Genomic DNA, 27,699 nt, shown 5'->3' with positions numbered 1-27,699 from the left:
ATCTTTAGACAAAGACACATCATGAAGTTGGCAGAACACACCTCTGTGAGGAAGTGTGGTCTAGATTCTTCTGCTGAGGAGTTAATGAAAGAAACAAAAGAAGACCAGTCACTGTACTCTTCAATGTTGTGCTAGCTGGTCTACAAGAGAAACCTTGCAAACCGTATCACACCAGTTTTGCAGAGGTTGCATTCTGAGTTATTGAATACTTGCGTGAAATTGTGCGCAATTGAAACACCCCATTCTGCCGCTGCTCCGCCCCATTCCGCCCCCCACTCTGTCCTGCCCTCTTAGTGACATTTTTGTTACATTTCCAGGTTTGGCGCTGTGTGTGTGTGTGTACAATTGTGCACATATTGGTCATCCCTAAAGTGAGGGTTGTCTGTAGTACATTCACTTCTCCATAATAGCACAATCTCCATCTGGGCTTCTAAGAGACAATGGATTATTAATGGCTTATAATATAATCACTTGCTCCTCAAAATAACGAGAGCAAGACCAAGCCTGGGTCTTCAACCAATGTAATATTGCCCCATTATGAGCAGACAATGTGCTAAATCCTTTATTTACTTGTGCCATTAATTTGTGTTCATCCTTCATAATCTCCAGTGACTGGTTTTCAGCCTTGTAGGCCTACTATACAGTGGGGGCATTTGAAGCAATGAAGAACAGGTGGATTTCAAATGGGTAATTCAAAGCAGAATATTGCATGAGATCTGTGGTGCAACAGATGACATGTGTGACAAAATGAGATGAGAACTTGGAGCACACAAACAGCAACCAGATGTCAGAAACCTTCTTTCCTTTTGCCTGCCTCTATTTAATGATGGCGTTGAAACTTGTAATTAGTTGGTATGTACTATGAGTCTGGTGCTGTGGGTTAAACCACACAGCCTAGGACTTGCCGATCAGAAGGTCAGTGGTTCAAATCACTGTGATGGGGTGAGCTCCCGATGCTCGGTCTCTGCTCCTGCCAACCTAGCAGTTCGAAAGCACGTCAAAGTGCAAGTAGATAAATAGGTACCACTCCAGCGGGAAGGTAAACAGCGTTTCTGTGTGCTGCTCTGGTTCACCAGAAGTGGATTAGTCATGCTGTCCACATGACCTGGAAGCTTTACGCCGGCTCCCTCGGGTCAATAAAGCAAGATGAGCGCCGCAACCCCAGAGTCGGTCATGACTGGACCTAAAGGTCAGGGGTCCCTTTACCTTTACCTTTACCTTTACTATGAGTCTAGCTTGTTAATAATTCCTGTAGGTATAACAACTCCTGACTGTGATGCCCCAGAATGCTAATATTTTTGCAACTGGAACCTAGATTAATCACAGGCGCCCTTGCTATTACTGCTTCTGTAGCTTGTTCTCTCACAGCCACTATACCTTCACCTTTCGACTCCTCCATTTGTAATCAAAGTATACGTGACACTGACCAATGACAGGTCGACAACCCCAGATGTCATAGTGCCACCCAGAGTAACAAAAGGACCGCTGAACTAAACGTGCCACAAACCCAAGAGACATACGGTGCTCAAATTTGGCTATTCTTCAAGAGCTTGGGATATGGAAGGCCTTTCATCCAAATTTTCAGTCAGATGCTCCATAGCCACATGCTCTTTTCCAAATCACAATGGAAGAAGAAGAGTTTGAATTTGATATCCCGCTTTATCACTACCCGAAGGAGTCTCAAAGTGGCTAACAATCTCCTTTCCCTTCCTCCCCTACAGCAAACACTCTGTGAGGTGAGTGGGGCTGAGAGACTTCAAAGAAGTGTGACTAGCCCATGGTCACCCAGCAGCTGCATGTGGAGGAGCGGAGACGCGAACCCGGTTCACCAGATTATGAGTCTACCACTCTTAACCACTATACCACACTGGCTCTCAATGGAGTCATTTTGTCCCTCACTGGCCCTATTTACTCCCACAGGAACAAGAGGTGACTGATCTCTCATTTTCTGGGGACGCAGCAGAAGCCAGCGATGAACTCTGATCCTTCTGGAAATATGACAAGGTAAGAGTCCACGTTTTAGGATACAGAAGTGAGAATGAGGCAGCTGTATTCGGTATGCCTCTGAATACCATTTGCTGGAAATAAGGAAGTAGGGAGACTTCTGTTGCACTCAAATCCTGCCTGAAGGCTTCCCATTGGCCATTGTGAAAACAGGATTTCAGATTAGATGGGTCTTGGCCTGATCCAGTAGAACTCAATTTAACTTCTTATAATGATCCATCTTACCCCATCTGATTTTCAGTGATGGAGGAGAAAGGCCCAGGGAGTTGCTGAGATGTTTCACCCAGAATCCTTTGCACCTACTTTAATTTTCTAGAGGGATTCAAGTGAAGTTGAAACCAGAGTCCATTTCAATAAAATCAAAGTTTTGTTTTAACTCTGTAGACCTCACTTAGGTTTGCATGTTAATGAAAAAAAAAGAAAATCAAACAGCAACGTTAATTGGTTCCATCCATTTGATTAGATAGAGGCAGTGAAAGAGAGACATTGACTTCCATTAAAATGCAAATGTACAGTCAATCCATGACCCAGTTTAGCTGCCGTGTTTGGATATACCTAAGTTTCAGCGGGCAATGGCAGGGGAGGAAACAATCTGCTGAAACCTATGTATGCTGCCTTTGCTGGCTTGCAGATGGGCTACAAGGGCCAAACTACATCTGATATAGTAGTCCCATGATCAGATCTCCAGACCTTGTTTCTGTTTGCTTTAAAGATGGGTATGTGTGTGCTCTCAGCATCTTAAAAAGCAGAGACATCACCTTGTCGACAAAGGTCCGTATAGTTAAAGCTATGGTTTTCCCAGTAGTGATGTGTGAAAGTGAGAGCTGGACCATAAAGAAGGCTGATCGCCAAAGAATTGATGCTTTTGAATTATGGTGCTGGAGGAGACTCTTGAGAGTCCCATGGACTGCAAGAAGATCAAACCTATCCATTCCGAAGGAAATCAGCCCTGAGTGCTCACTGGAAGGACAGATCGTGAAGCTGAGGCTCCAATACTTCGGCCACCTCATGAGAAGAGAAGACTCCCTGGAAAAGACCCTGATGGAGGGCACAAGGAGAAGGGGACGACAGAGGACGAGATGGTTGGATAGTGTTCTCAAAGCTACCAGCATGAGTTTGACCAAACTGCGGGAGGCATTGGAAGACAGGAGTGCCTGGCGTGCTCTGGTCCATGGGGTCACGAAGAGTCAGACACGACTAAACAACGACAACATATGTGAGCTCTGGATTTGATTAGAGTAATCACAGGATGGAAAGGGTAAGGCAGTGACCTTGTTCCCACCATGGAGAGGAGATGTTGGAAGCTTCTCCTTGGAAGGAAAACAATACTGAAGAGATGGAGAGCATCCCTCTCTTTCTGCGGAGGTGAAGCTTGGTTTTGGAGTCCTAGCAACTCCTCCCAGTGGAGGGAAAGTGATGGGTGTTGAGACACAGCAGCTGCTGCCCCTGCAATAGCCTTGACAGTGGTGCCCGTTTGAACAGGTAGGGACCCCAAAGGGAGGCAGAACCGGAACCAATGACAGGCAGAGTCAACTAATACTAGGTTTGTCTCCGTCCTCTTGTCAGGAGTTCACCCTACACTCGAGTAGGACCCTGGCAGAGACACATGCCCGACTGGCATGTTCCCTCCCTCCTGGTTGATTGTTCGGGAGCTTCATAAGCTTTCTTCAGCCCGAACATCACAGCGACTGATGCCAACCGACACTGGCACACTTAGGTATCCGCAGAGTTTGCGCATCATGCATGTGACAGACCTCAGCAACTTAGCATTTTGGCTAATCTACTTTATTTACATATAAACACGCATGGAGCACTGCAACATGGCTCCCTTTCTCTCTAGCATCAGATAGCAAAGAGAAAAAGAACAAAGGACAATAGTCCCACTTCACGGAACACAGTACCACAAACATCCTGTCTCCGTCACTTCCCACTTTGTGGAGTCAAAACATACACCGTAATGTGATAGACAAAAATCCCATGACTGCAATCATGAAGCAGGAATTCTAACATGCCAACTTCAGCAATAATGAGATTATGGAGAAGGAAGCTGATAGTCACAGCTGCCTCCTGGACTGATTGTATGTCAGAAGATAGGCAAGTCAGGGTCGTTGAGTGCAGATGAGGTTTGTAAAGAAGTGCCCCATTTGCCTTAGGGCACCAACCTTCGCTAGTCTTTTGTGTGAGTGTGGGGAACAGGAGAAGGGGAGGGCAATAATGGTTGTGGGCAACCGATGTGCAGGTTGAGTGGGCTCTGCTTCTGATTTTGTTCTTAAATACAGGTGGGACCAGAAGCCATGACTTTCCAGGAGCAAAGAATGTGCTCCCCGTGTTCCTAGATCATCTCGGTTTCATGCAAGTAGAGGAAACATACCAGTCAAAATTGGCCGATAAGTAGCTTGGAGGAAGAGGACTTGACTGGTAGGTTTCCCTACCTCTTGCAAGCTGTCAACGTCACCGTTGAGAAACGGCAATTGCCTTATCCTGTCAAAGGAACAAGCTGTGCTTCTCGGAATGTGTTGAAAAATAGGCCATGTCAGGTAGAAACAACATTTGTACCCAGCAGTTAGTGCAGCCACTTTGGATGAAGAAACAACTGGGCAGATGGATGGAAAGAAACTGTGCACATCTCACCTTAGATGCAGCGATGCAAAGGTTATCAGAAATACATGTTAGCAACCCACAACCTCATATTAGTGTGAAGATCGCCTGCAGGGCATGTTTTGCAAAGCACCATGTCATTATGTTGGCAGATGATAAAAGAAGCAAGAATACATTTGAAATACACATTTTTTTAAAAAACCAGAACCATTTTTACTTGGTATTATAGGTCAGGGCATTAATAGGCAAGATGTTAAATTGTTTTATATGCAACAACTGCGGCAAGAGTGTTGTTAGCCCAGAAATGGAAACAAGAAGAAATTCCGACGAAAGAAGAATGGCAGACGAAATTTATGGACCATGCAGAATTGGACAAAATGACAGGAAGGATTCGAAACCTGCGGGACCAGAAATTTACAGAAGATTGGAAGAAGTATATGAATTATTTGAAGAGCAACTGTAATCAACAAATTATGCTAGTAGGACTACAAGAAGTTTTGTAAGGAGAAATATACAAAGTGTTACAAAGTAGAGAAAGATAAGAGATATTGGTTATGAGTTTGAAATGTAATAGGGAAGATAAGAAATGCATACTGAGAGATTAGATTGGAAAATTTTCAGACAGGATTAATGGAAGTCAAAAATTTGAATAAGATGTAAAAGTATGTTTAATTACTGTTGAAAATGGTATGTTAAAAAAACTAATAAAAAATTATATACCAAAAAGAAGAAGAAGAAGAAGAAGAAGAAGAAGAAGAAGAAGAAGAAGAAGAAGAAGAAGAAGAAGAAGAAGAAGAAGCAGCAGCAGCAGCAGCAGCAGCAAGCAAGTTTATCTAAGGAAATATAGCAGGTGGAGCCAGTGTGGAGCCCTCAAAAAGTTGTTGGGCTCCATTCAGTCCCAGACGGCACGTCAAATGGTCAGGGACAAAGTTAAACTATGGAAAATGCTCCCACAGAAGGCAGTGATGGCCAACAACTTGGATGGCTTTAAAAGAGGGTTAGATAAATTCTAGGTGGACAAGGCTTTTAATGGCTACTAACCATTAATCCCAGCGGCGGGGTGAGCTCCCATTGTCCGGTCCCAGCGCCTGCCAACCTAGCAGTTCGAAAGCACGTCAAAGTGCAAGTAGATAAATAGGGACCGCTTACTAGCGGGAAGGTAAACGGCGTTTCCGTGTGCGGCTCTGGCTCGCCGGAGCAGCTTTGTCATGCTGGCCACATGACCTGGAAGTGTCTGCGGACAGCGCTGGCCCCCGGCCTCTTGAGTGAGATGGGCGCACAACCCTAGAGTCTGTCAAGACTGGCCCATATGGGCAGGGGTACCTTTACCTTTACCTTTACCTTTAACCACCATGACTGTGTTCTATGTCTTTCCCACTTTTAAAGCTATACATGTTGGGCTGTCAGGCTATCTTAGGCACTGCCTTTGGAGACATCAGCCTGCCCACATTGCTGGCCCTCAGTGACAGTGGTGGCATAAAGCACCAGTTCAGGCAGTAAGCAGACAAACAAGCCCAATACCATTTTGCCTCTCTCCAATGGATGTAACGGAGGCAGCCATCTTGATTCCACGTGGATATGACTGAGCAGAATTCAAAATGGCAGCATTTATGCCATGATGCTTTAAGGATACATGACTCAAAACAAATTGCTCCAGCCCCAGATTGTAGACTAATGCAAGCAGACACTTACCCAGGGATTCCACCTGACTCGAGTTTGTTTGCAATATCAACATCCCAGGACCAGACATCAAACTGCCACTTTCGTAGACCCAACACACCACACAGCACGGATCCAGAGTGTATTCCAATCCGCATGTCGACATCGTGCTTCGTTCTTGACCTAACATATCTGAAAAAGAAACTTAACTTAAAATTTATCTGAAAGATTGAAGAGAATTTATCAAAAGATCAAACTCCTGGACCACCGCCTTGCCGACGTGGGGATCCAGGGCACAGTCCTTCAATGGCTGTGCTCGTTTCTCTCTGGTCGGGGACAGAGGGTGGCGCTTGGGGGGTTATTGTCATCGCGCCACTCCTTGGTGTGTGGAGTGCCTCAGGGTGTGATACTTTCTCCGATGCTTTTTAACATCTTTATGCGCCCCCTCTCCCAGCTTGCCTGGAGTTTTGGGCTGGATTGCCATCAGTATGCCGATGACACCCAACTCTATCTGTTGATGGATGGCCATCCTGACTCAGCCCCAGACACACTGACCAGATGTCTGGAAGCTGTGGCTGGATGGTTACGTGGGAGCCGGTTGAAGTTAAATCCTTCGAAGACAGAGGTCCTCTGGCTGGGACGGGATGATATGGGATTGAGGGGGCAACTCCCATCTCTTGCGGGGGTGCAATTAGTGCCAGCACCGTCCGTTAAGAGTTTGGGTGTAATCTTCGATACTTCCCTCTCTATGGAGGCGCAGATTACAGCTATAACAAAGGCGGCATTTTTTCATCTCCACCAAGCTAAGCAGTTGGCTCCTTATCTCTCTTGCCCTGACCTAGCCACTGTGATCCACGCGGCGGTCACCTCCAGACTGGATTATTGTAACTCGCTCTACGTGGGGCTGCCCTTGAGACTGACCCAGAAACTCCAGCAGGTGCAGAATGCCGTGGCAAGACTCCTTATGGGGTCTTCGCTGCGAGATCACATTCATCCGGTACTATACCAGCTGCACTGGCTCCCAGCGGAGTACAGGATCAGGTTTAAGGTGCTGGTTTTAACCTTTAAAGCCCTATACGGCCTAGAACCCTCGTACCTACGGGACCACCTCTCCTGGTATGTCCCACAGAAGAACTTACGGTCTGCAAATAAAAACATCTTGAAGGTCCCAGGCCTCTGAGAGGTTAGGCTGGCCTCAACTAGAGCCAGAGTTTTCTCGGCTGGGGCTCCGCTCTGGTGGAACGCTCTGTCACAAGAGACTAGGGCCCTGCGGGACCTGACATCTTTCCATGGGGCCTGCAAGACAGAGCTGTTCCACCAAGCCTTTGGTCAGGGCGCAGCCTGCCTCCCTCCTCTGGCAATCTGCACAGAATTTTGCTTAATGGTTGCCATCAATTTGATTTTAATTAATTTTTAGAATGAAATGTTTTTAGAATGTTGGATTATTTGATTGTTGTTAGCCGCCCTGAGCCCGGCTTCGGCTGGGGAGGGCGGGATATAAATTATTATTATTATTATTATTATTATTATTATTATTATTATTATTATTAGAGTCATGTTCCATCATGACATGGGATGCTCTCTGAAGGCCATTTATGTGCTAAACCAGGATTCCAAGGGTGATGATTGCTCCTCAGTCCTGGAATTACCAAGTGTGGTATGGGTGACTTCAACTGCCCTTGCATCTGTGTTTCAGTCGAAACAATGAGGAAAAGAATCTTTGATACCTTAAATGACTGTGCCTGTGCTGGTCATGGAACTGACCGCAGTGTGTGTGTGTGTGTGTGTGTTGTAGTATGGGGCAGAATTAAAACTGAAGTGTATATCTGATGGCAGTAATGGGGACTTTAAATTACACACCTTTTTTTTGCTAGGTTCATACAATTAACACCTAACACTATTAGCGGAAAATATAAGAAGCAGTAAAATAACTCTGCAATGTGGATTATCACAGGAACACTTAATTGCATTGCACGGTCTGGTGGTACACACATTACTGCTATTAAACAGGAGCATAAAAGAAAAGAAAAAAGACTGATGGAGGATATTTGGATGGAAGAAGCTACAAGCTCCATTAAGCTTGCTGAACTTTTCCCCATAGAAACCAGAGCAGGGATATTTATTATAGCACCCACAATTGGTTTGATTAAGAAGTTCCCTCAACTTACCTCCTGTCTCAAGCAATTAATGGCTTTGTATAAAGGTTTCTACTTTAAAAAATAAAAAAAAAAAAAAACATTTTCAGAATATTACTTGCTGGAACTAATCATAAATAATAGAGGCAGGAGGATAAAAATGTGGTTGAGAGAATATGAGGTGAGCTCCAGAAAGCTGTTTTGTAGATCAAGGCCTAGCCCTGAAATGTGCTAAGTAGCAATGAAGAGCATGTGGAAAGAGCCTTTCTCCAACTATGAAGTTGTGGCAACCAGTCTCAAAGCATCCTCCAGCTTTCTGTTATTTGTGTAAGTTCATCAAGTGTCAAAAGCAAGGCCTTGTTAGAGTTGAACCACAGCTATGGAAATCACATTGCTTTCCATGGGGGAAATCCCTGCTTACCAGGAAGAAGAGCAGACACAAAATAAACAGCTGTCCTTGTCTCCCTTGAGCCTCAAATTTCTTAGGGATAATAATAATAATAATAATAATAATAATAATAATAATAATAATAATATATTTATACCCCACCCATCTGGCTGAGTCTCCCCACTCTGGGCGGCTCCCAGTGAAATGTTAAAACAGTACAGCATTAAATATTAAAAACTTCCCTAAACAGGGCTGCCTTCAGATGTCTTTTAAAGGTAGGATAGCTGCTTATTTCCTTGACATCTGATGGGAGGGCATTCCACAGGGCAGGTGCCACCACCGAGAAGGCCCTCTGCCTGGTTCCCTGTAACCTCACTTCTCGCAGGGAGGGAACTACCAGAAGGCCCTCAGCGCTGGACCTCAGTTTCCGGGCTGGATGATGGGGGTGGAGACACAGGTAAAAATACTTGAAGCATCAACTCTTTGCCTCTGAACCTGCCATGCTTAAGTGATACCTGCTGAGTCCCTCACCTATAACCTCCAACATTTCTCCAATGAAAACAGGGACGTCCCATTCCTTAATGATGATTTTACTATTTATACCCCACCCATCTTACTAAGTTGCCCCAGCCACTCTGGACAGCTTCGAACATATAAAAAAAACGTAATAAAACATGAAACTTCTCTATACAGGACTGCCTTCAGAAGGCTCTGGGGTTGGATAACTCCATACCCTGCAAAATTTCTCTGATGGAAATAGGGACAGCGTGGGTGGCGCTGTGGTATAAACAACAGAGCCTAGGGCTTGCCGATCAGAAGGTCGGTGGTTCGAATCCCTGAGCTCCCATTGCTCGGTCCCTGCTCCTGCCAACCTAGCAGTTTGAAAGCATGCCAAAGTGCAAGTAGATAATGTTGGGATTTTGCCTATGTGCTATCTGATGCAGCTTCCCACAGAAGCAATTAAAGAGTTGGCCGAAGGCCAAGAAGACTGAGCAGAGGGAGTTATTCTGCCTAGAGATATGGAACCTTAGATACAACTCTGCTATTGGTTGAGGTCTCCACAAAGGCATGATGACTCATGACCTTCCTGCTTGGTTGGTTAGTTGGTTGGTCAGCATGTGGTTTGAGAGGTCGTTGGAGTTTGTTCTGTGAGAGAGTTAAGATCCGTGTCTGTATCCTGTATATAGTAACTTGTGATTCTGCTGTAAATAATAAACCTATAAGTAACCAAGTTACTAGCAGCAGTGTCTTGCTCCTGCTTCATCCTGCCTGCAACTGACTGATTCTGGACAGTCTGCATATGCTCTGCTATATTCAACAGGTTCTGGCTAAGATCCTTCAACAGATAAATAGGTACCACTCCGGTGGGAAGGTAAATGGCATTTCCGTGTGCTGCTCTGGTTCCCCAGAAGCGGCTTAGAAGAAGAAGAAGAAGAGTTTGGATTTGATATCCCGCCTTTCACTCCCCTTCGGGAGTCTCAAAGCGGCTAACATTCTCCTTTGCCTTCCTCCCCCACAACAAACACTCTGTGAGGTGAGTGGGGCTGAGAGACTTCAGAGAAGTGTGACTGGCCCAAGGTCACCCAGCAGCTGCTTGTGGAGGAGCGGAGACGTGAACCCGGTTCCCCAGATTACGAGACTACCACTCCTAACCACTACACCACACTGGCTCTCAGTCACTGGCTTAGTCATGCTGGCCACATGACCCGGAAGTTGTACGCCGGCTCCCTCAGCCAGTAAAGCGAAATGAGCACCGCAACCCCAGAGTCATCCATGACTGGACCTAACGGTCCAGGGGTTCCTTTACTTTTAAGGAAAAGTGGGACATTCCGGGATCACATCAGAAACTGGGACAGCTTCTCCAAATCAGGGACATCCCTGGAAAATAGGGACACTTGTAGGGTTTGCCTCATCTAGGAAACATCACCGCCCTGGTTCACACTTCAAAGTGAATGACCCATGTCTTGAGGCACACTGTTGATATCATGAGTGCTTTGCTTCTCTCTGATACCAGGAGGAAACAAACCAGAGACTGCCTTCTGCATGTTGTTTGCTTGGAGAAAAACAATCCACGAGCGCTGCACTGTCTCTTCCCCGGTGCAGCAGGAGCAGGAATGGGGAAGAAGCAATTTCAGGAACTTCTGCTCCCCCCCCCATCAAGTCAAATTTGTCCTCTGTGTGTGTGTGTGTGTGATGAATAGTCCATTGAAAATGGGGAGGGACTCTCAGCTCACTGGTACCCAAAAGAACACAACAAAGCAGCATGAGAGACTTTGAGGCTATTCTGCTGTCTTGCAACAAGGAGCCAGCACATCACAGACTGAGGCACAGTGTGATGGCGGCAGAAGAAATGAGAGAAGGAGGAAAACAAATTACCTGATTGTTTTGATCATGCTGAGTCCCATTTCAACGCAACAATGAGCATGGTCTTGGCGAGGTTCCGGGAGCCCGGATACGCAGTAGTAGCAGTCCCCTAGGATCTTAATTCTAAGGCAGTGATGTTCCTGTAACCAAAAGGAGAATGATTAGAAGCAATGAGATTGGGTGTGATGGAGCAGGATGGATATAGAAATGAGCAGGGTGGAAAATATGGAAAGCAAAATCTGAAAGCTCTTTGGGAAAGAGATGTTTGTGTGTGTAAAGGACAAGCAATATCTTGATTTTGTTCTGATCTGTGACAAACATTCGTTTTATATATATTGCATCCTGAGAGGGTCAGTGATTTCCTGGAAAGAAAGAAAAAACATCAAAGAAATACTACAAAGATCTGAGCACCGCAGGCAAGCTTGGCTGTGCTTGCCAAATTACCTAAATCAGAAGACAAGGCAAGACGTTTCCATTTACTGGAGACTACAGTCAGAGGAACGCGGGTGGCGCTGTGGGTTAAACCACAGAGCCTAGGACTTGCCGATCAGAAGGTTCACGCTTTGAATTGTGCTCGGAAACGTTGGACTACAAGACCCCCAGGGTCCCTTCCAACTCTACAGTTCTATGATTCTATACTGCTTTAAACAGCCATGTCTTCACCCAAAGAATCCTGGGTACAGTGCCAGAAGGGAACTGCAGTACTGTTAGTTGTTAGGAGAACGCAATTCCCCTCATAGAGCTGCAATTCCCAGAGTGGTTTAACAGTCAATCCCTCTTCCCATGGAACTCTGGGAATTGCAGTTTTGTGAGGGGAATATGGGACTTCTAACAACTCTCAAGGGTGCTGAGAGTTGTTAGGAGTCCTCTATTCTCCTCACAGAATGGCAACTCCCATAGTTCATACTGCAGTTCCTAGGACTTCAAAGCACCCTGCACCTGACATCATTGTGATGTCAAGTGATTGACAGGTGTATAACCCAGCCCACCTGCCATATTTGGCATGCTGATCCTCAGAGGTATTTGGCCGGTGGAGCCAAAAAGATTCTCTACCTCTGTGGCAGACAGAACCATCGGGGGTGGATTTCAGCCGGTTTGTCTGGATGGGTGCTTGAAATGGGGCAGGGAGATGAGGAAGATGCACTGGATTTAAAAAAGAAAGAAAGAAAGAAAGAAAGAAAGAAAGAAAGAAAGAAAGAAAGAGGCAGGCCCTTCATTTTCAGGTCTTGGTTCCACAAGGAGCTCTTGGGAATATTCTGAAAAACTAGAGGAAGCCGCAACGGCTTGGATTTTGATGCCTCATTAAATGCTGCATGCCAAACCATCTGTTTAAGAAAATTGCCAGAAAGAATAAGAGCAATGCAGAAGGTTGCCAGGAGATAAACATTTCTAACTAGGACGTCACAAAAAAAAAGTACTGCAAGCAAAAGATTGGTTGTATGCAACTGTTGAGATATTTTTGCCAGGATGAACATTCCAAAGAAATACCTATCCTTTGATATAGCCTTGCTCTGCAGTGAAAAGCCCAAAGTAGCCAGATTGCCTAAGAGCATAGGTAGGCAAACTAAGGCCTGAGGGCTGGATCCGGCCCAAGCGCCTTCTAAATCCGGTCCACAGATGGTCTGGGAATCAGCGTGTTTTTACATGAGTAGAATGTGTGCTTTTATTTAAAATGCATCTCTGGGTTATTTGTGGGGCATAGGAATTCATTCATTATTATTTTTCAAAATATAGTCCAGCCCCACACAAGGTCTGACGGACAGTGGACTGGCCCCCTGCTGAAAAAGTTGGCTGACCCCTGCCTAAGAGCTTTGAGAGCCTGGTACTCTCACAGCGCCGCAAGCTCTATGCCAGGGGTCAGCAATCTAAGGCCCATGGGCCAGAAGCAGCTTGTGGAGGTCATTTGACTGGCCCCCGAGCTGCCCCTGAACCAAGTTGCCCGCTCATGCGCTGCGCTAAACCAGTGCAGTGCGGTGCAGGGACTCGCTTCCACGGCACCAGAAATCTTGTGTGATCCAGCCCACGGAGGGATCTCCACGGAACCAATCTGCCCCAGACAAGATAAACCTTGCTGACCCCTGCTCTATGCCGTCTGCTTTCCCGTGGATCAAGAGAGCTTGTATTAAGATTCACCTGTATTAAGATTCACCTGTAGCCACACGTTAGAGGGAGATCAAGCCACTGTCATTGACTATCAAGGCTCTGATGAGTGTGTGGCAGCGAGGCTGGGGACTGACCCAGGAGATGGGGGACAGCTATTTATGGGATTCTGTGCTGCCCACGAGGCAGGAGCCTGGGCTGGTGGATGGGGAAGAGCTTGAGCAGTCAGAGGCAGGGAAAGGGGTACGGGACGTGTTGGAAGTGGAGGAAGAAGCTGCTCAGGTGACAAGAGCGAACCGGCAATAAATCACACAATTCAAGGTGGAATAAACTCTTTATTAGCAAGAACATGATGTGCACAGACTTGGCAGAGTGTTAGGCCTAATGAGTGCAGTGGCTCAGACTTGGTAGGTCTTGCCCCATGGATCGGTTGCCGAGACTGAAAGTCCCTGCCTCCACACAGCCTTCTAAGTTCCCTCCTCACCAGGCCTTTCCCCAAAGAATCGGAGACTGCACCTGCATGAAGCCAACCTCTCCTCTGCCCTTTTCACACCTCTTCTGGTTCTGGGAGACAAGCAGGGAGGAGAGCTTTAGACCACAAACAATGATCAGATGAGACTCCCGATAGTATGTGTGGTATGAAATTCTTTAGTTTGTCTGACCAAGCTTAGAGAGGCTTCTTGGCTCAACTCAACTAAAGGTTAGGCAGAATTTCTTGATATATCCTCTGGATATATCCCCATTCCCCACTCAGCAGCTGTTTGGTTAAAAGACATCATAGTATTGTATGGATTTGCTTTACACTGCCGGTCCTTAAGCAGCCCTCTCAGGCAGACAGTAGTATCAGCCTTGCCTGAAGTTTTTTAATCTGGAGAACCTGAAAATTAAAGATTTAGATGCCATAACTCTGTCCTTTGCTTGCAGAAAAATCTTAGGTTCCATCCCTGGCCTCTCCAACTGAAGGAGAGGGCATTGACTTCCACCTGAGGTACTGGAGAACTACTCTTAGAGTAGACCAGTCTTCCCCAAACCAGGGGACCCCCAATGATGTTGGGCTACAAATCCCACCATCCAAAGCCATCCATAGCTAAGGCTGATGGGAATTGTAGTCCAATAATATCTGGGGACCAATGGCTGGGGGAATAATAATAATAATAATAATAATAATAATAATAATAATAATAATAATTTATTTGTACCCCGCCCATCTGGCTGGGTTTCCCCAGCCACTCTGGGCAGCTTCCACAGAGACCAAAAATACACTAAAATGTCACATATTAAAAATGTCCCTGAACAGGGCTGCCTTAAGATGTCTTCTGAATGTCAGGTAGTTGTTTATCGCTTTGACATCTGATGGGAGGGCGTTCCACAGGGCGGGCGCCACTACCGAGAAGGCCCTCTGCCTGGTTCCTTGTAACTTGGCTTCTCACAGCGAGGGAACTGCCAGAAGGCCCTCAGCATTGGACCTCAGTGTCTGGGCAGAATGATGGGTTTGGAGATGCTCCTTCAGGTATACTGGACTGAGGCCGTTTAGGGCTTTAAAGGTCAACACCAACACTTTGAATTGTGCTCGGAAACGTACTGGGAGCCAATGTAGGTCTGTCAAGACCGGTATTATGTGGTCTCGGCGGCCGCCCCCAGTCACCAGTCTAGCTGCTGCATTCTGGATTAGTTGTAGTTTCCGGGTCACCTTCAAAGGTAGCCCCACATAGAGCGCATTGCAGTAGTCCAAGCGGGAAAGCTAGGGTAGACATAGGTAGGGTAGATGGTCTGAAGCAGATTCATATACACTCAAGGCCTTCTGAGTGACAGAATTCTGTCACTGAGCTATGACTACTCTGCACAGAACAACATTTGACTGAGGCTTCTGAGAAAGATTTATGCATAAGTTACTTTACAAAAACAACACACCATGGTGACTCAAAGCACAAAAAAATTGGCACGAGAAAGAGCTAAAGAAATGAGCTGCTCAAATATCCATCCACCAAAAGGCACCAAACAGAAACTTCATTAAGGTTCCCCCCCCCCTTCCCAGGGCAGGGAAATGATGGATTGTGTTTTCTAAGACCCATGCTGTGCTATCAATTCCACCCACTCTTCAAATAAGACCGATATGCTGTGTGCCTAGCAGAAGTTTGGAGCTCGCTATTCATCTCAGTTTGGAAAACAGGTTTTGGAAACAGATGGAGAATGCAAAATCCCAGCAGGAACTAGGGAGAGGGACCTTAGCTTATGCTCTTCTCGAGACTGCTAAGACCCGAGCTGGTGATAGTATATTCCACATTTCTGTGCAACCAAGACACACAAGCATAAGTGGACAGTAACGTGGGACTCCAGCATTTCTAGAATCTCAGTTTTACTACCCATTTCTATTTCTATTTCATTTTAATTAATGGTCCTGAAGCAGTAAGCTTGAACATGCGTGGGCAATGCCTGCTGATATCTCCTAAGCCCAGGACAGAACTTGGGAGGCTGAATAAGATTCCCAGTGGGCAGGAATCGGGGGCTAGATCACCTGTCAGTGGTGAGATGGACGCAGACAACCTTACAGGTACTTCATGGATCCCAATTCTCCCTACAGAGAAGGAACTTAGCACAGTAAGCAGCGATGTTCCCTTCTCTCCCTCACCTCCCCAGATTTATGATCAGGCAGAACAAAAAACATTAGCAAAGCTTCTGACATTTGAGGAGCTCCCTCCTTTGGCTCTGCATCCTACCAATTTGTTTTCCTCCCTCTCCAGCCATGCCTGTTGCTAAGGACCACAGAAGTATATCAGGCATGAGTGGTTGGGGGAGGAGAGTTTCGCAATCACACATTACAGATAGATATACATCTGAATACAGATGGCACCCAAGGGAGAAGTTGAAGGGGTGTGTGTGTGTGTGTTTCCTGGGCATATCCATGCTTTCCCACTTCCACAGTAAAGAGCGTGTTTTAGCAAATGCAGATAACTGCCCTGAATGGTCGTGTGTGTGTGTGTGTGTGAATGTTATCGCTAGATCTATGCCAGGGCCAGATTTAGGTTTGATGAGGCCCTAAGCTACTGAAGGTAATGGGGCCCTTTATATGTCCAGCTGTCCTTTGTCAACAACAAATCGTCGCTGTTTTTTTGTGTTGAATATATGTTATATGGTAATTTATGGACCTAATAGGTATCTAAAGCTATTTGCACATAACAAAATATGTATTTTATCAAAGTACATCCAGTTTTTCCCCCTTTAATTTTTTTGGGGGCCCCCAAGAGAGTGGGGCCCTAAGCTATAGCTTGTTTAGCTTATATGTAAACCCCACACTGATCTATGCAGGAAGAAAGAGACAGAATTAACTGCGCTAGTCGTGGGAACAATCCCATGCTCTAGCAACACTAATAACATACATTTAAAGTGCAGATGTTTCACTTTGACAATCACAGCTTCTGCCAAAGAATCCTGGGAACCTTATTTTGTTAAGGGCTCTGGTATTGTGGCTCTGAACAATGGGAGTGGAGACACTCCTTCAGGTATACTGGGCCAAGGCTGTTTTAGGCTTTAAAGTTTAGCACCAACACTTTTAATTGTGCTCAGAAATGTACTGGGAGCCAATGTAGGTTTTTCAGGTTATATGGTCTTGGTGGCCACTCCCAGTCACCAGTCTAGCTGCCACATTCTGGATTAGCTGCAGTTTCCGGGTCATCTTCAAAGGTAGCCCCACATAAAGCGCATTGCAGTAGTCCAAGCGGGAGATAGCTAGAGCATCCACCACCCTGTTGAGACAGTTTTCAGACAGGTAGGGTCTCAGCCTGCATACCAGGTGGAGCTGGTAGACATCTGCCCTGAATACAAAAACGACCTGCACCACCATGGACAGCTGTGAGTCCAAAATGACCTCCAGGCTGTGCACCTGGTCTTTCAGGGGCACAGTTACCTTATTCAGAACCAAGGAGTCCCTCACGCCTGCCCGTCCCCTGTCCCCCCAAAACAGTACTTCTGTCTTGTCAGGATTCAACCTCAATCTGTTAGCAGCCATCCATCTGTCTGTGAAATGGTAGGGGAACCGAACACCTGTCTTTGTAAGAAAATGTTGCCATGTCAAGAACAACAGGACAAATATAAGTAAGTTATGTATAAGTAAATATATGTTAAGTTATGTAGAATCTCTTATAGACTTGAAAAACTGGTGAACTACCAAACCCAACACAATCTACCAGCCATGGCCCTCCAGGGACATCATAAGTTTTGCTTACCTGGGACTACAATGACAGGGATGTTGTGAAGCTCCTACCAAGCCACAATTCAGGGCAGGTAGACTGCATACAGCATGGTGGGTCACAAATCCGATCTAACACAACAAATTTCCACCCTTCACAGCACCACACAGGGTTTTTGAAGTGCCAAAAATGAACAGGCAGCTTGACTCTTGCGTGTTAAATGAAACAAATAAGCCTCTTGACTCACATGTGCTAGGCGATCAAATCTGGCAAAGAGTTCATTCAGCATTCGGACTAGTTCCTGGGCTGATAGTGTTGTGGAGAGGTTGGTGAACCCTTTCACATCTGCAAAAAGAATGCTGGACACCGAATGGAGAGAAGAAAGAAAATCAGGACTCCTGACTTATAGGTAACAACAGTGACAGTAACACTTTGCAGAAAAAACATGCCACAGTCCACCTTCCATTTTAGGTGGAACCTCCATTAGATAAATAGAATTTCAACAATGTCTTCAAAACTATCAGAAGTGTCCATGACAGGGTTGGGGAACCAATGGCTCTCCAGATGTTGTTGGGCTCTTATTCTCATAAGTGTTTCTCCTTCAGAGTATATTCCAATGAAGCCGAAGGTCTGGCTCACACCTGTATATTCATCACTCCATTTGCTGGAAGTGCAAGCTGTGATTTTAGTGTGTGAACGACCCAACGGAGATTATGAATTGATGTCAGTGCATCAACGTCAATGGGGGAATTTCATGCTTTGAGTTGAGGGCCATTCTACTGGACGTATGTATGATCCAGCCCATACACTTTTAATGAATGAAAATGAGAAGATGCTGTGCTATGATGGACAATGTATCTATACTGATATCAGCAGTTGAGACAAGGCAAGCTCTGGTTGAGAAACATCACCCAGAACACTTGGACCATTGTTGGGTTTTCAGTACCTTGGTAATGGTGATCCCTGACTCTTTGATTTGCATATTGTTTTGGGAAATGCAAATTAAGTCGTTTGCCTTTAAATGCAAACTGGATCATATTTATCCCCCATCTTTCAAGGTACACAACACCCCGCTGCTTCTTCCTGGCCCCCTTCCTCTGCTGCCGGACGCAGGTGGCTCCCTCTGCCTAATGATATTTTTGGGTCCTCATTCAAGAAGATTGTTCTTTTCCCTTTGGATGTTGGCTGCTTTTCTTACATGGACACTGGCCAGGAAGGAATAGATTGGTTCCCCCCCACGTCATGAATAATGCTAGCCTAGGTGGTTGTTTGAACTGCCTATGCAGCACGACAGATGCTGCCTGTATCAGAAAGATTACACTCTAATCCTAATCATGTTTACATGGAAGAAAGTCCCATTAATTCCAATGGGAACTTCAAAACTCAGTACGCTTGAGATGGTGGTCTCGGTGGATTGCGGTGAGAAGCTGGAGCATTGTGTGTGTGTGTGTGTGTGTGTGTGTTGGAGGGAAAATCCTACCCCCTGTTTGCATGCACTCGAGCAAGCCGACTCAGAAATACTGCGGTGAAAGAGCAGTCGCCAAGGAGCTTTGATGAATTAAGGCAGAAAAAAAACGCTACTGTGAAATGTTTGTCTGCTAAAAGGGCGTGGGGAGAGAAAAAGCAACATCTCCCAACATTTCAAACCCGTGATGAATGAAGTGATCAAAAGACTCCACGCAAAAGCCCCCAGCTGACATTCAGCAGAGGAACAGATCGTTAAGAGAAAGAGAGAAAATTGGAATGCATGCTCTCACCTGACATTTTCATAGCGGTGAATATAGATCTTGTGGAACTGGTGTTGAAGATGCTCGTCTTCTACGTTGGTCATGTCATTAATCATTTCTAGGACTACAAATCGAGGTAACACAGACAGAACCAGACGTTCCTGAAACAACAACAACAACAGGAGATTGGAGAGGCAGGTAGAGGAGAAGAAGAGAAGAGTTTGGATTTGATATCCCGCTTTATCACTACCCGAAGGAGTCTCAAAGCAGCTAACTTTCTCCTTTCCCTTAATCCCCCACAAAAAACACTCTGTGAGGTGAGTGGGGCTGAGAGACTTCAGAGAAGTGTGACTAGCCCAAGGTCACCCAGCAGCTGCATGTGGAGGAGCAGGGACACGAACCCAGTTCCTCAGATTACGAGTCTACCGCTCTTAACCACTACACCACACTGGCTCTCAAGAGGTCCTTGGCATGCTTCCTTCATGGTGAAACAATGACAGCAAACCGCAACAGCTCACCCTCTTGGGCCCAACTCCAAAACACTCAGTCTTAGGTCCTTAAACACTAATGTGACAACTTTAAATTGGGTCTGGAGGTGTAACAGCAGTTCCAAGTGGAACTCCAGCCAACAATGGCGACCACCTGAGAGGTGGCCAAACCCACCAGAGAAGTGATGGAACTGAGTTCCGGCTGGAACCCCCCCCCCCTCCGATTATAATATATCATATATGATTTCATGTTCAATAATTATCCATCACATATCTATAAAGAAGTACCTCTGGTTACAGACGCTTCAGGTTACAGACTCCACTAACCCATTAGCGAAAGTGGTGCTTCAGGTTAAGAACAGTTTCAGGTTAAGAACAGACCTCCAGAACGAATTAAATTCTTAACCCGAGGTACCAATGTACAGTCATACCTTGGAAGTTGAACGGAATCCGTTCCGGGAGGCAAATTCTACTTCCAAAACATTTGGAAACCAGGGGGCGGCTTCCAATTGGTTGCAGGAAGCTCCTGCAGCCAATCAGAACCCATCAAAGCCCCATCGGATGTTTGGCTTCCAAAGAACATTTGCAAACTGGAACACTCACTTCTGGGTTTGTGGCATTTGGGAGCCAAAATGTTTGAGTCGCAAGGTGTTAGACTTCCAAGGTATGACTGTATATGCCTCTGTATTATCATATCTGATAATTACATCATATGCAATTGTTATATGTTAATTTGGGTTTCATTTCATTTCTCTCTCTGACAAAATACTTCATGTTTTATTCTTTTTCTCAGAACAATACTTCATCTCCAATCAGAAGGTATATACAGGTGTATAATCAAACCAAATTAGTCCACAAACACATATACACAAAGCACAAAGTCTATAATAAAGTATCACCAAAGTATGAACTTCCTCTGAAGTTGAGCTCCTTAAGCAAAGATCATAATAAGTAAATATGTGTGACCAGTCCTTTTTAGCAGCTTTCCTCTCTTACACCTCTGAAGTGCAAAATCCATTTCAGGCCCTCTCCTATAGGCAGTTGCCTTCTGGTTTATGAACCTATGCACACATCACTTTTGACTCCAGAGAGAGAGAAACCACTTCACACATGAAGGACTTTATCTGTCAAGATCCATTTTGTTCATCTCAGCAAACTTTGCCTAGAAAAGTATAGGCTCAATTATCTCTGAGGAGAGGGTGAAGTTAAACTTCCTGCTCTGTGCCTGACTGGCAGAATATAAATAGCTTTATATGGCCCTGCATTTTAGCTCCAAGTGACATGTCTCATATCCCAGTACCTAGATGTCTTCAGTTCAATGACTAGTTGTGGCAGCAGTCAAGCATATAAAAGAATGCTCAGAAGAGATTACCTATCTTCTCAAGAATCCATTTTCCTTCAGGATTCTTCATTAAAAGAACAGAATAATCAACTCAGGAGGTATCAAACTCCCTACATTAATTACAAAGGATTCTGGCAGCAAAAACGATATCACTTCTTATCTAATTTAGTGCAGCCAACTCCTTTATTTTCCCCATTTTGAAACCATTTCACCTAGAGCAGTGGCTGTAGGAGATCATCTCAGATTCCTCCACAGATTGGGGTCTTTTGGAAAAGTGTGTGTGTGGGGGGGGCTTTATCTATTTATGGATGGATCTGTCTATTTTTCATGTGGCACCTGTAAGTTCATTTCATCCTGTTTCAAGTATCAACCTGTGATTCCCCCCCCCCCCCACAACATGCACGAAAATTCAAATAATTTTCACTGTTTCTTCACAAAATATTCATTGTCATACATTAAAAATCTGCTTTTTTTGTATGCACTTTCTCTCAAAATGCACATTCCTACTGAGTTTGAATGGATTGGAAAGATCTGGCCCATTATGACCATGATCAAAGTAACCTACTATAAGAGAACATATGTAAATCAACCCAAAAGGTTTATGGAGAGATGTGTTTATTGCAATTAGTTTGTGTTTTTGTTGTTGGTGTACTTAAAAAAAATTGTATGCATTTGAACAAAAATATGCATCTTAATAATAGTAATAATAATAATAATAATAATAATAATAATAATAATAATAATAATTTATTATTTATACCCTGCCCATCTGGCTGAGTATCCCCAGCAACTCTGGGCGGCTCCCAATTGAGTGTTAAAAACAATGCAGCATTAAAATATTAAAAACTTCCCTAAACAGGGCTGCCTTCAGATGTAATAATCTGCTCTATTCTGCTCCACTTCTTGAGCTAAGAACTGTATCACAAAATTTGGAAAAGTGCAGAAATGTAAGGGTACCTATGCTCAGATCTAGGGTATTAGTCTAAGGAATGCAAATCAGGTTGGCACACTCTAAGATGTGGACTAAGTCAAATCCTTGAGTGCCCCATGCAAAATAACGCTTTGACAAACATGTGGGCTATCAACACTGTTACGATCTGTAGCTTGCAAATTGTTGAGCGTTTTGCCTCTGATCGGCTCCTTATCCTCCCCCACAGGAAACATACTTTTCATATTCTTGGTGACTTTCTTTAGATGAGTTGAAACAAACTTTTGATTTAAAGCTTGCTCCCATTGCTGGCTCCTGATTAAAAAGGAGAGATGCGAGGTCTTGATAAATATGGATAAGCAATTTTTTATTTGCCTGCACTTCCAATCTTTTCCACTTAGGGACGGCTTGATTATATAGCCTACAGAAAATGTGAGATTGCTGGAGAGGGAATGAGAACATTCCTGAGAAATCAGGAGTGATAGACAAGACCTAGAAATCACCGAAAGGGGAAGAGGGATTGACTGTGAAACCATTCTGAGAAGGGTAACTCTGCAAGATGAATGGTTGGGATCGTCTGCGAACAACTCTCAGCATCCTTAACAAACTACAGTCTCCGGGATTCTTTCCAGGAAGCCATGACCATTGAAAGTGAAATAAGACCATGGTCATGCGAAAGGCTAGATGAATCCCTAGCCGGAATTAAGATTGCCGGAAGAAATATCAACAACCTCAGATATGCAGATGACATAACATTGATGGCAGAAAGTGAGGCGGAATTAAAGAACCTTTTAATGAGGGTGAAAGAGGAGAGCGCAAAATATGGTTTGAAGCTCAACATCAAAAAAATGAAGATCATGGCCACTGGTCCCATCACCTCCTGGCAAATAGAAGGGGAAGAAATGCAGGCAGTGAGAGATTTTACTTTCTTGGGCTCCATGATCACTGCAGATGGTGACAGCAGCCACGAAATTAAAAGATGCCTGCTTCTTGGGAGAAAAGCAATGACAAAACTAGACAGCATCTTAAAAAGCAGAGACATCACCTTGCCAACAAAGGTCCGTATAGTTAAAGCTATGGTTTTCCCGGTAGTGATGTATGGAATTGAGAGCTGGACCATAAAGAAGGCTGAGCGCTGAAGAATTGATGCTTTTGAGTTATGGTGCTGGAGGAGACTCTTGAGAGTCCCATGGACTGCAAGAACATCAAACGTATCCATTCTGAAGGAAATCAGCCCTGAGTGCTCACTGGAAGCTGAGGCTCCAATACTTTGGCCACCTCATGAGAAGAGAAGACTCCCTGGAAAAGCCCCTGATGTTGGGAAAGATGGAGGGCACAAGGAGAAGGGGACGACAGAGGATGAGATGGTTGGACATTGTTCTTGAAGCTACCAGCATGAGTTTGACCAAACTGCGGGAGGGAGTGGAAGACAGGAGTGCCTGGCGTGCTTTGGTCCATGGGGTCAAGAAGAGTCGGACACGACTAAACGACTAAACAACAAGAAGAAGACCATTTTCAATTTGTAGTGCAGATGGGGCTTCAACTGGATATCAACCTCATTCTTTAATGTACAATTCATGTGTTTGGTTTTGTTGCAACAGATTGACACGGCTGCATTTCACAACTTCATTTCTTCCATTACCCTACCTGCCTCTGGTTTTCGGTTTCCAGCCTCAACCGAGCTTCTACACATCTCCGGGTTTCCAAGAAGGCTTGGCGTTGAGCACGGTCTGATAAGTAGCTAATGAAGATCCCAGCGGTATTCATGCACATAAATAAAACCGCCTGAGCTGCTGTCTGAAAGAAAGAAGAAGGAGGAACATTAACTGCATGGCTGCATCGTAGAAATAGAGGCATGCACATATCGATAGAAAACAGAGCTGTGAAGTGATAAAAATACTGATATACACTGCAGTCCCCAATGTGTTAAATGGAACTTACTTCCAGGAAAGTGTACATCTGATTGCAACCTCAGCTGATGAATTATCTTCCCACTAACCAATCTATTTAAATAAATCTATGCAACCAAAAACGTACTACATGGAACGTACTGAGATGCTGAAGAAACTGTATGATAATAGCTTAATAAATGATACCTAGCAATCTTTTTTTTTACAGTTACCATTTGCGTGGACAGGTGGAGTCCCCAGATCCCGAGCGGCCCCCCCGTCATGTGAAATAATGACTCAAGACAACGTGCTATGGGATTAAATTGGCCACAACTTTATTAAATTTCAAATGTGGGTAGACCTTGGCTCAGGCATTGGGCGTTCTCCCTCCCCAGTCCCCAGCCGGGGACCTAGGGAGCATCAGGGTTATCCAGTGTGTGTGTGGGGGGGGGGATGGGCTGGCTCTGGAGAACATATGTTCAAGCAGAGATAGCCACCCCCGTTACGCCGCCGCCGCAGGGGAGAGCAATGACGACCTTTCGGCGTACGGTCAAAGCCTCCCTTCAGAAACCCCTTTAACGGGGAACCCTGGTATCGCCGCTGCAAAGAGGAAGATGGACAAAAGGATTCTGCCCAAGGCCTGATGCCGCCAAAGTTGTGACTTTTTGCTACGGGAAAGGCGAAACCTGCCAATGCAGGGAAATTCCTTTCCGGCCCTTTGACAGTGCCCGCATACCTCTGAAGAAAAGTTAACGTGCAAAATAAGGCATTAACTGAGGGTGAGTAGGGTGGGAGAAGCTCTGGAGCCAAGTGAGGATTCCCAGGTAAGATCCTCCCTCTATTGTGTGGGCAGGTAGTCCCTCCCCTACCTGGCCTGATCTCCTTGGCAACGCTTCCCCCAGGTGGGATTGGACAACTGACTGGGGTAGGTGGAGACCTCCAGGTATCCCACCTGAGGGAAGACAAAGCCAAGCCTATGCTGATGGAGCCGTTCCAGATCCAGGGGCTGCGCACGTCCACGCAAAGGGCACCCCCCGTTTTATGCGGGGAGCGGTCATTAATAACACCCTCATTCAGTAGCATACCAGAAACGCAACAACAAAGAAAGCCAAAATCAAGCCTGCTTTTAAATGATAGTTGCACTGCGTAAAGCTGACATTCTGCTGATAAAAACTGAATTTTTAGTTGATTAATCTACCCAATGGAGAAGGATAGAATTCTAAAGATAAAGGCAAACTGCTTCTTGAATTCAAGTACGTAAGTATAAATATAGCATAAATATGGGAAATAGTTTTTTCTATGTAGTAAAATATTGTGTATAGTATAATTATAATGATTTTTTAACATGCATTTTGCTGTGTGTGTGTAAAAAGTAAAAGGATTTAATCAAGGTTGTTTTGAACTTTTAAAACAAAGAAAGAAATATGATGATCAGGATCTCAAAGGCATTGAAACATACAATACTTTCTGTGCCAGGAGGAAGAAATAGACTGTGTTTGGGGGCATTAAACTCTCAATGAACCACAGATGATGCTTGCTAGAGCTGAGTCACAGCAGTGGAGTCAGGAATGATTACAAACATAATTAGCCATTTTTTATTTTTTACTTTTTGGGGGCAGAATGTCTTCTGAAGCAAATGATGTTGTTTTGACTCACTGAACAGTTTTGTGTGTAAGGAGAAGAAGATCTGGGGAAAGTATGGATTGCAATCGGCATTTGTCATTATTATTGTTGTTGTTTGCCACCATCGGATTGTTTTGGGTGATAATGAACGTCTTGAACGAAATCACAGAGCAAGTTTGCATGGATTTGTTCCTTCTCAAAGTGCTTATGTCTCACTCTGTTTCTTTACTCAGTTATTCTCCTTCCTTCTAATGCTGACGCTATCAGGGCTGTGTGTCCTGTGTTTACACAAGTAGGGCAGAAAAGTCAAAGCAACTGGTATCACTCTTAATATCATGAGTATTTTTGATCTCTATATTTAAAGCAATTTTTAGTCCCTCCTGCAAAGGTTGATTTACACAGTGAAATATCCAAAGCTGGAGGATTTCTGGTGCTCAGGGATTTCATACACTCAATCTGTCTTCATTTCCTAATATTTTAAATTTCCATTACATATCCCTGGTAAATCGCTCTCACTTTGCTGTCCGTTTTTGCCTTGGAGGGGAGGAGTGCGCCCTGCTAAAATGCAGATAAGTGTGATTCCTACCGTTGCAATCCTTGCTTATTTTAATTCCATTCCTGAATCGCTTCCCATAAAATATCTCTGTGCGATTTCACTGTCAAAAGCCCAACTAATAAAACCAATCCCATATGCCCAAAAAACCAGCAACAATTAAAACCAATTTCAAATGTAAACACCGTTACAAATCCAATGCAGATATAGGATGGGAGAAAGTATTTCACTTAAGTACCTTGGTGGGGAAAGAAAAGTCATCAACAGGCGACAAAAATACTGTATAGACAGTGCCTGGTTGACACACAACAAAAGAGAGTTTCAAAGAGTTGGTGACTCCACACTAAAGTCCAGATTCCATATTGCATGGAAGGGATCATTTGATGACCATAGTAATGAATAGGGGGCTATTACACAACCCATCACTGCCCTGGTCTCTAGAAGTTTTTTACTAACAACTCAGACCCATTGGTTGATCTAGCCTACTTTCTAGGTGCACTCCTGTCTGTTAAAAAGGAATGGGCCAGATCACATATGGTTGGCTGCCAATACCATCTAAGGCAAAGAAAGTGGGCCACTGGTTGCCAATTCTGAGTGGAAAGTACTGGGACAAATTACAAATATATGTAGAAATATACTTCCTTTTTGTAATGCACTGTTGTCCGTGAGGGGTGTTAGGGGAGCAGTTGGAGGATGGATGGCGGCTAACAGACTGAGGTTGAATCCTGACAAGACAAACGTACTGTTTTGGGGGGACAGGAGGCGGGCAGGTTTGGAGGACTCTCTGGTCCTGAATAGGGTAACTGTGTCCCTGAAGGACCAGGTGCACAGCCTAGGAGTCATTTTGGACTCACAGCTGTCCATGAAGGCGCAGGTTAATTCTGTTCCCAGGGCAGCTGTCTACCAGTTCCATCTGGTATGCAGGCTGAGATCCTACCTGCCCGCAGACTGTCTCACCAGAGTGGTGCTTGCTCTAGTTATATCCTGCTTGGACTACTGCAATGCACTCTATGTGGGGCTACCTTTGAAGTTGACCTGGAAACTTCAACTAATCCAAAATGCAGCAGCTAGACTGGTGACTGGGAGTGGCCGCCGAGACCATATAGCACCGGTCCTGAAAGACCTTCATTGGCTCCCAGTATGTTTCTGAGCACAGTTCAAAGTGTTGGTGCTTACCTTTAAAGCCCTAAATGGCCTTGGCCCAGTATACCTGATAGAGCGTCTCCACCCCCTTCGTTCAGCCCGAACACTGAGGTCCAGCTCCAAGGGCCTTCTGGTTGTTCCCTCACTGCGAGAAGTGAGGTTACAGGGAACCAGGCAGAGGGCCTTCTTGGTAGTGGCGCCCATCCCGTGGAATGCCCTCCCATCTGATGTCAAGGAAATAAACAACTATCTGACTTTTAGAAAACATCTGAAGGCAGCCTTGTTTAGGGAGGTTTTAAATGTTTGATGTTTTATTGTGTTTGTAATATTCTACTGAGAGCTGCCCAGAGTGGCTGGGGAGACCTGGCCAGATGGGCGGGGTATAAGTAGTAATAAATTATTATTATTATTATTATTATTATTATTATTATTATTATTAGGTGGGGGGCACGTTGTGCTTCTTCTGGAGTAGTTTGGCCACCTTTGGTCCCCACCCTGCAGTCAACTCTCACTTTTGACTCCTAGAAGCCGTAAACATGTGGCAGCAGCCACACCCCAGGAAATGGCTTCG

The 27,699-nt window shown here is 44.9% G+C and overlaps 1 protein-coding gene and 1 long non-coding RNA gene across 3 annotated transcripts in view; both read right to left on the bottom strand.

Moving 5' to 3' along the window:
• Positions 1 to 27,699, bottom strand: part of LOC310682281 — a 430,308-nt gene that overhangs the window by 137,747 nt on the left and 264,862 nt on the right. The window lies entirely within an intron of this gene.
• The window catches only part of ADCY8 (adenylate cyclase 8), a 127,040-nt gene that overhangs the window by 57,359 nt on the left and 41,982 nt on the right, over positions 1 to 27,699 (bottom strand). For both annotated transcript variants that reach the window (XM_083450415.1, XM_083450416.1), the window contains exons 2-6: positions 23,568 to 23,717; positions 19,193 to 19,323; positions 17,683 to 17,794; positions 11,161 to 11,288; positions 6,295 to 6,453 (exon numbers count right to left, since the gene is read on the bottom strand). In XM_083450415.1, the coding sequence (XP_083306541.1) occupies positions 6,295 to 6,453; positions 11,161 to 11,288; positions 17,683 to 17,794; positions 19,193 to 19,323; positions 23,568 to 23,717 (680 nt within the window). The remainder of the gene's footprint in view (positions 1 to 6,294; positions 6,454 to 11,160; positions 11,289 to 17,682; positions 17,795 to 19,192; positions 19,324 to 23,567; positions 23,718 to 27,699) is intronic.

This window comes from Podarcis tiliguerta (assembly GCF_965153285.1).
Source record: "Podarcis tiliguerta genome assembly, chromosome: 7".
Taxonomy (NCBI): Eukaryota; Metazoa; Chordata; class Lepidosauria; order Squamata; family Lacertidae; genus Podarcis; species Podarcis tiliguerta.
Note: the sequence above shows the minus strand (reverse complement) of the source record. Positions and strands in the feature narration are given on the sequence as shown.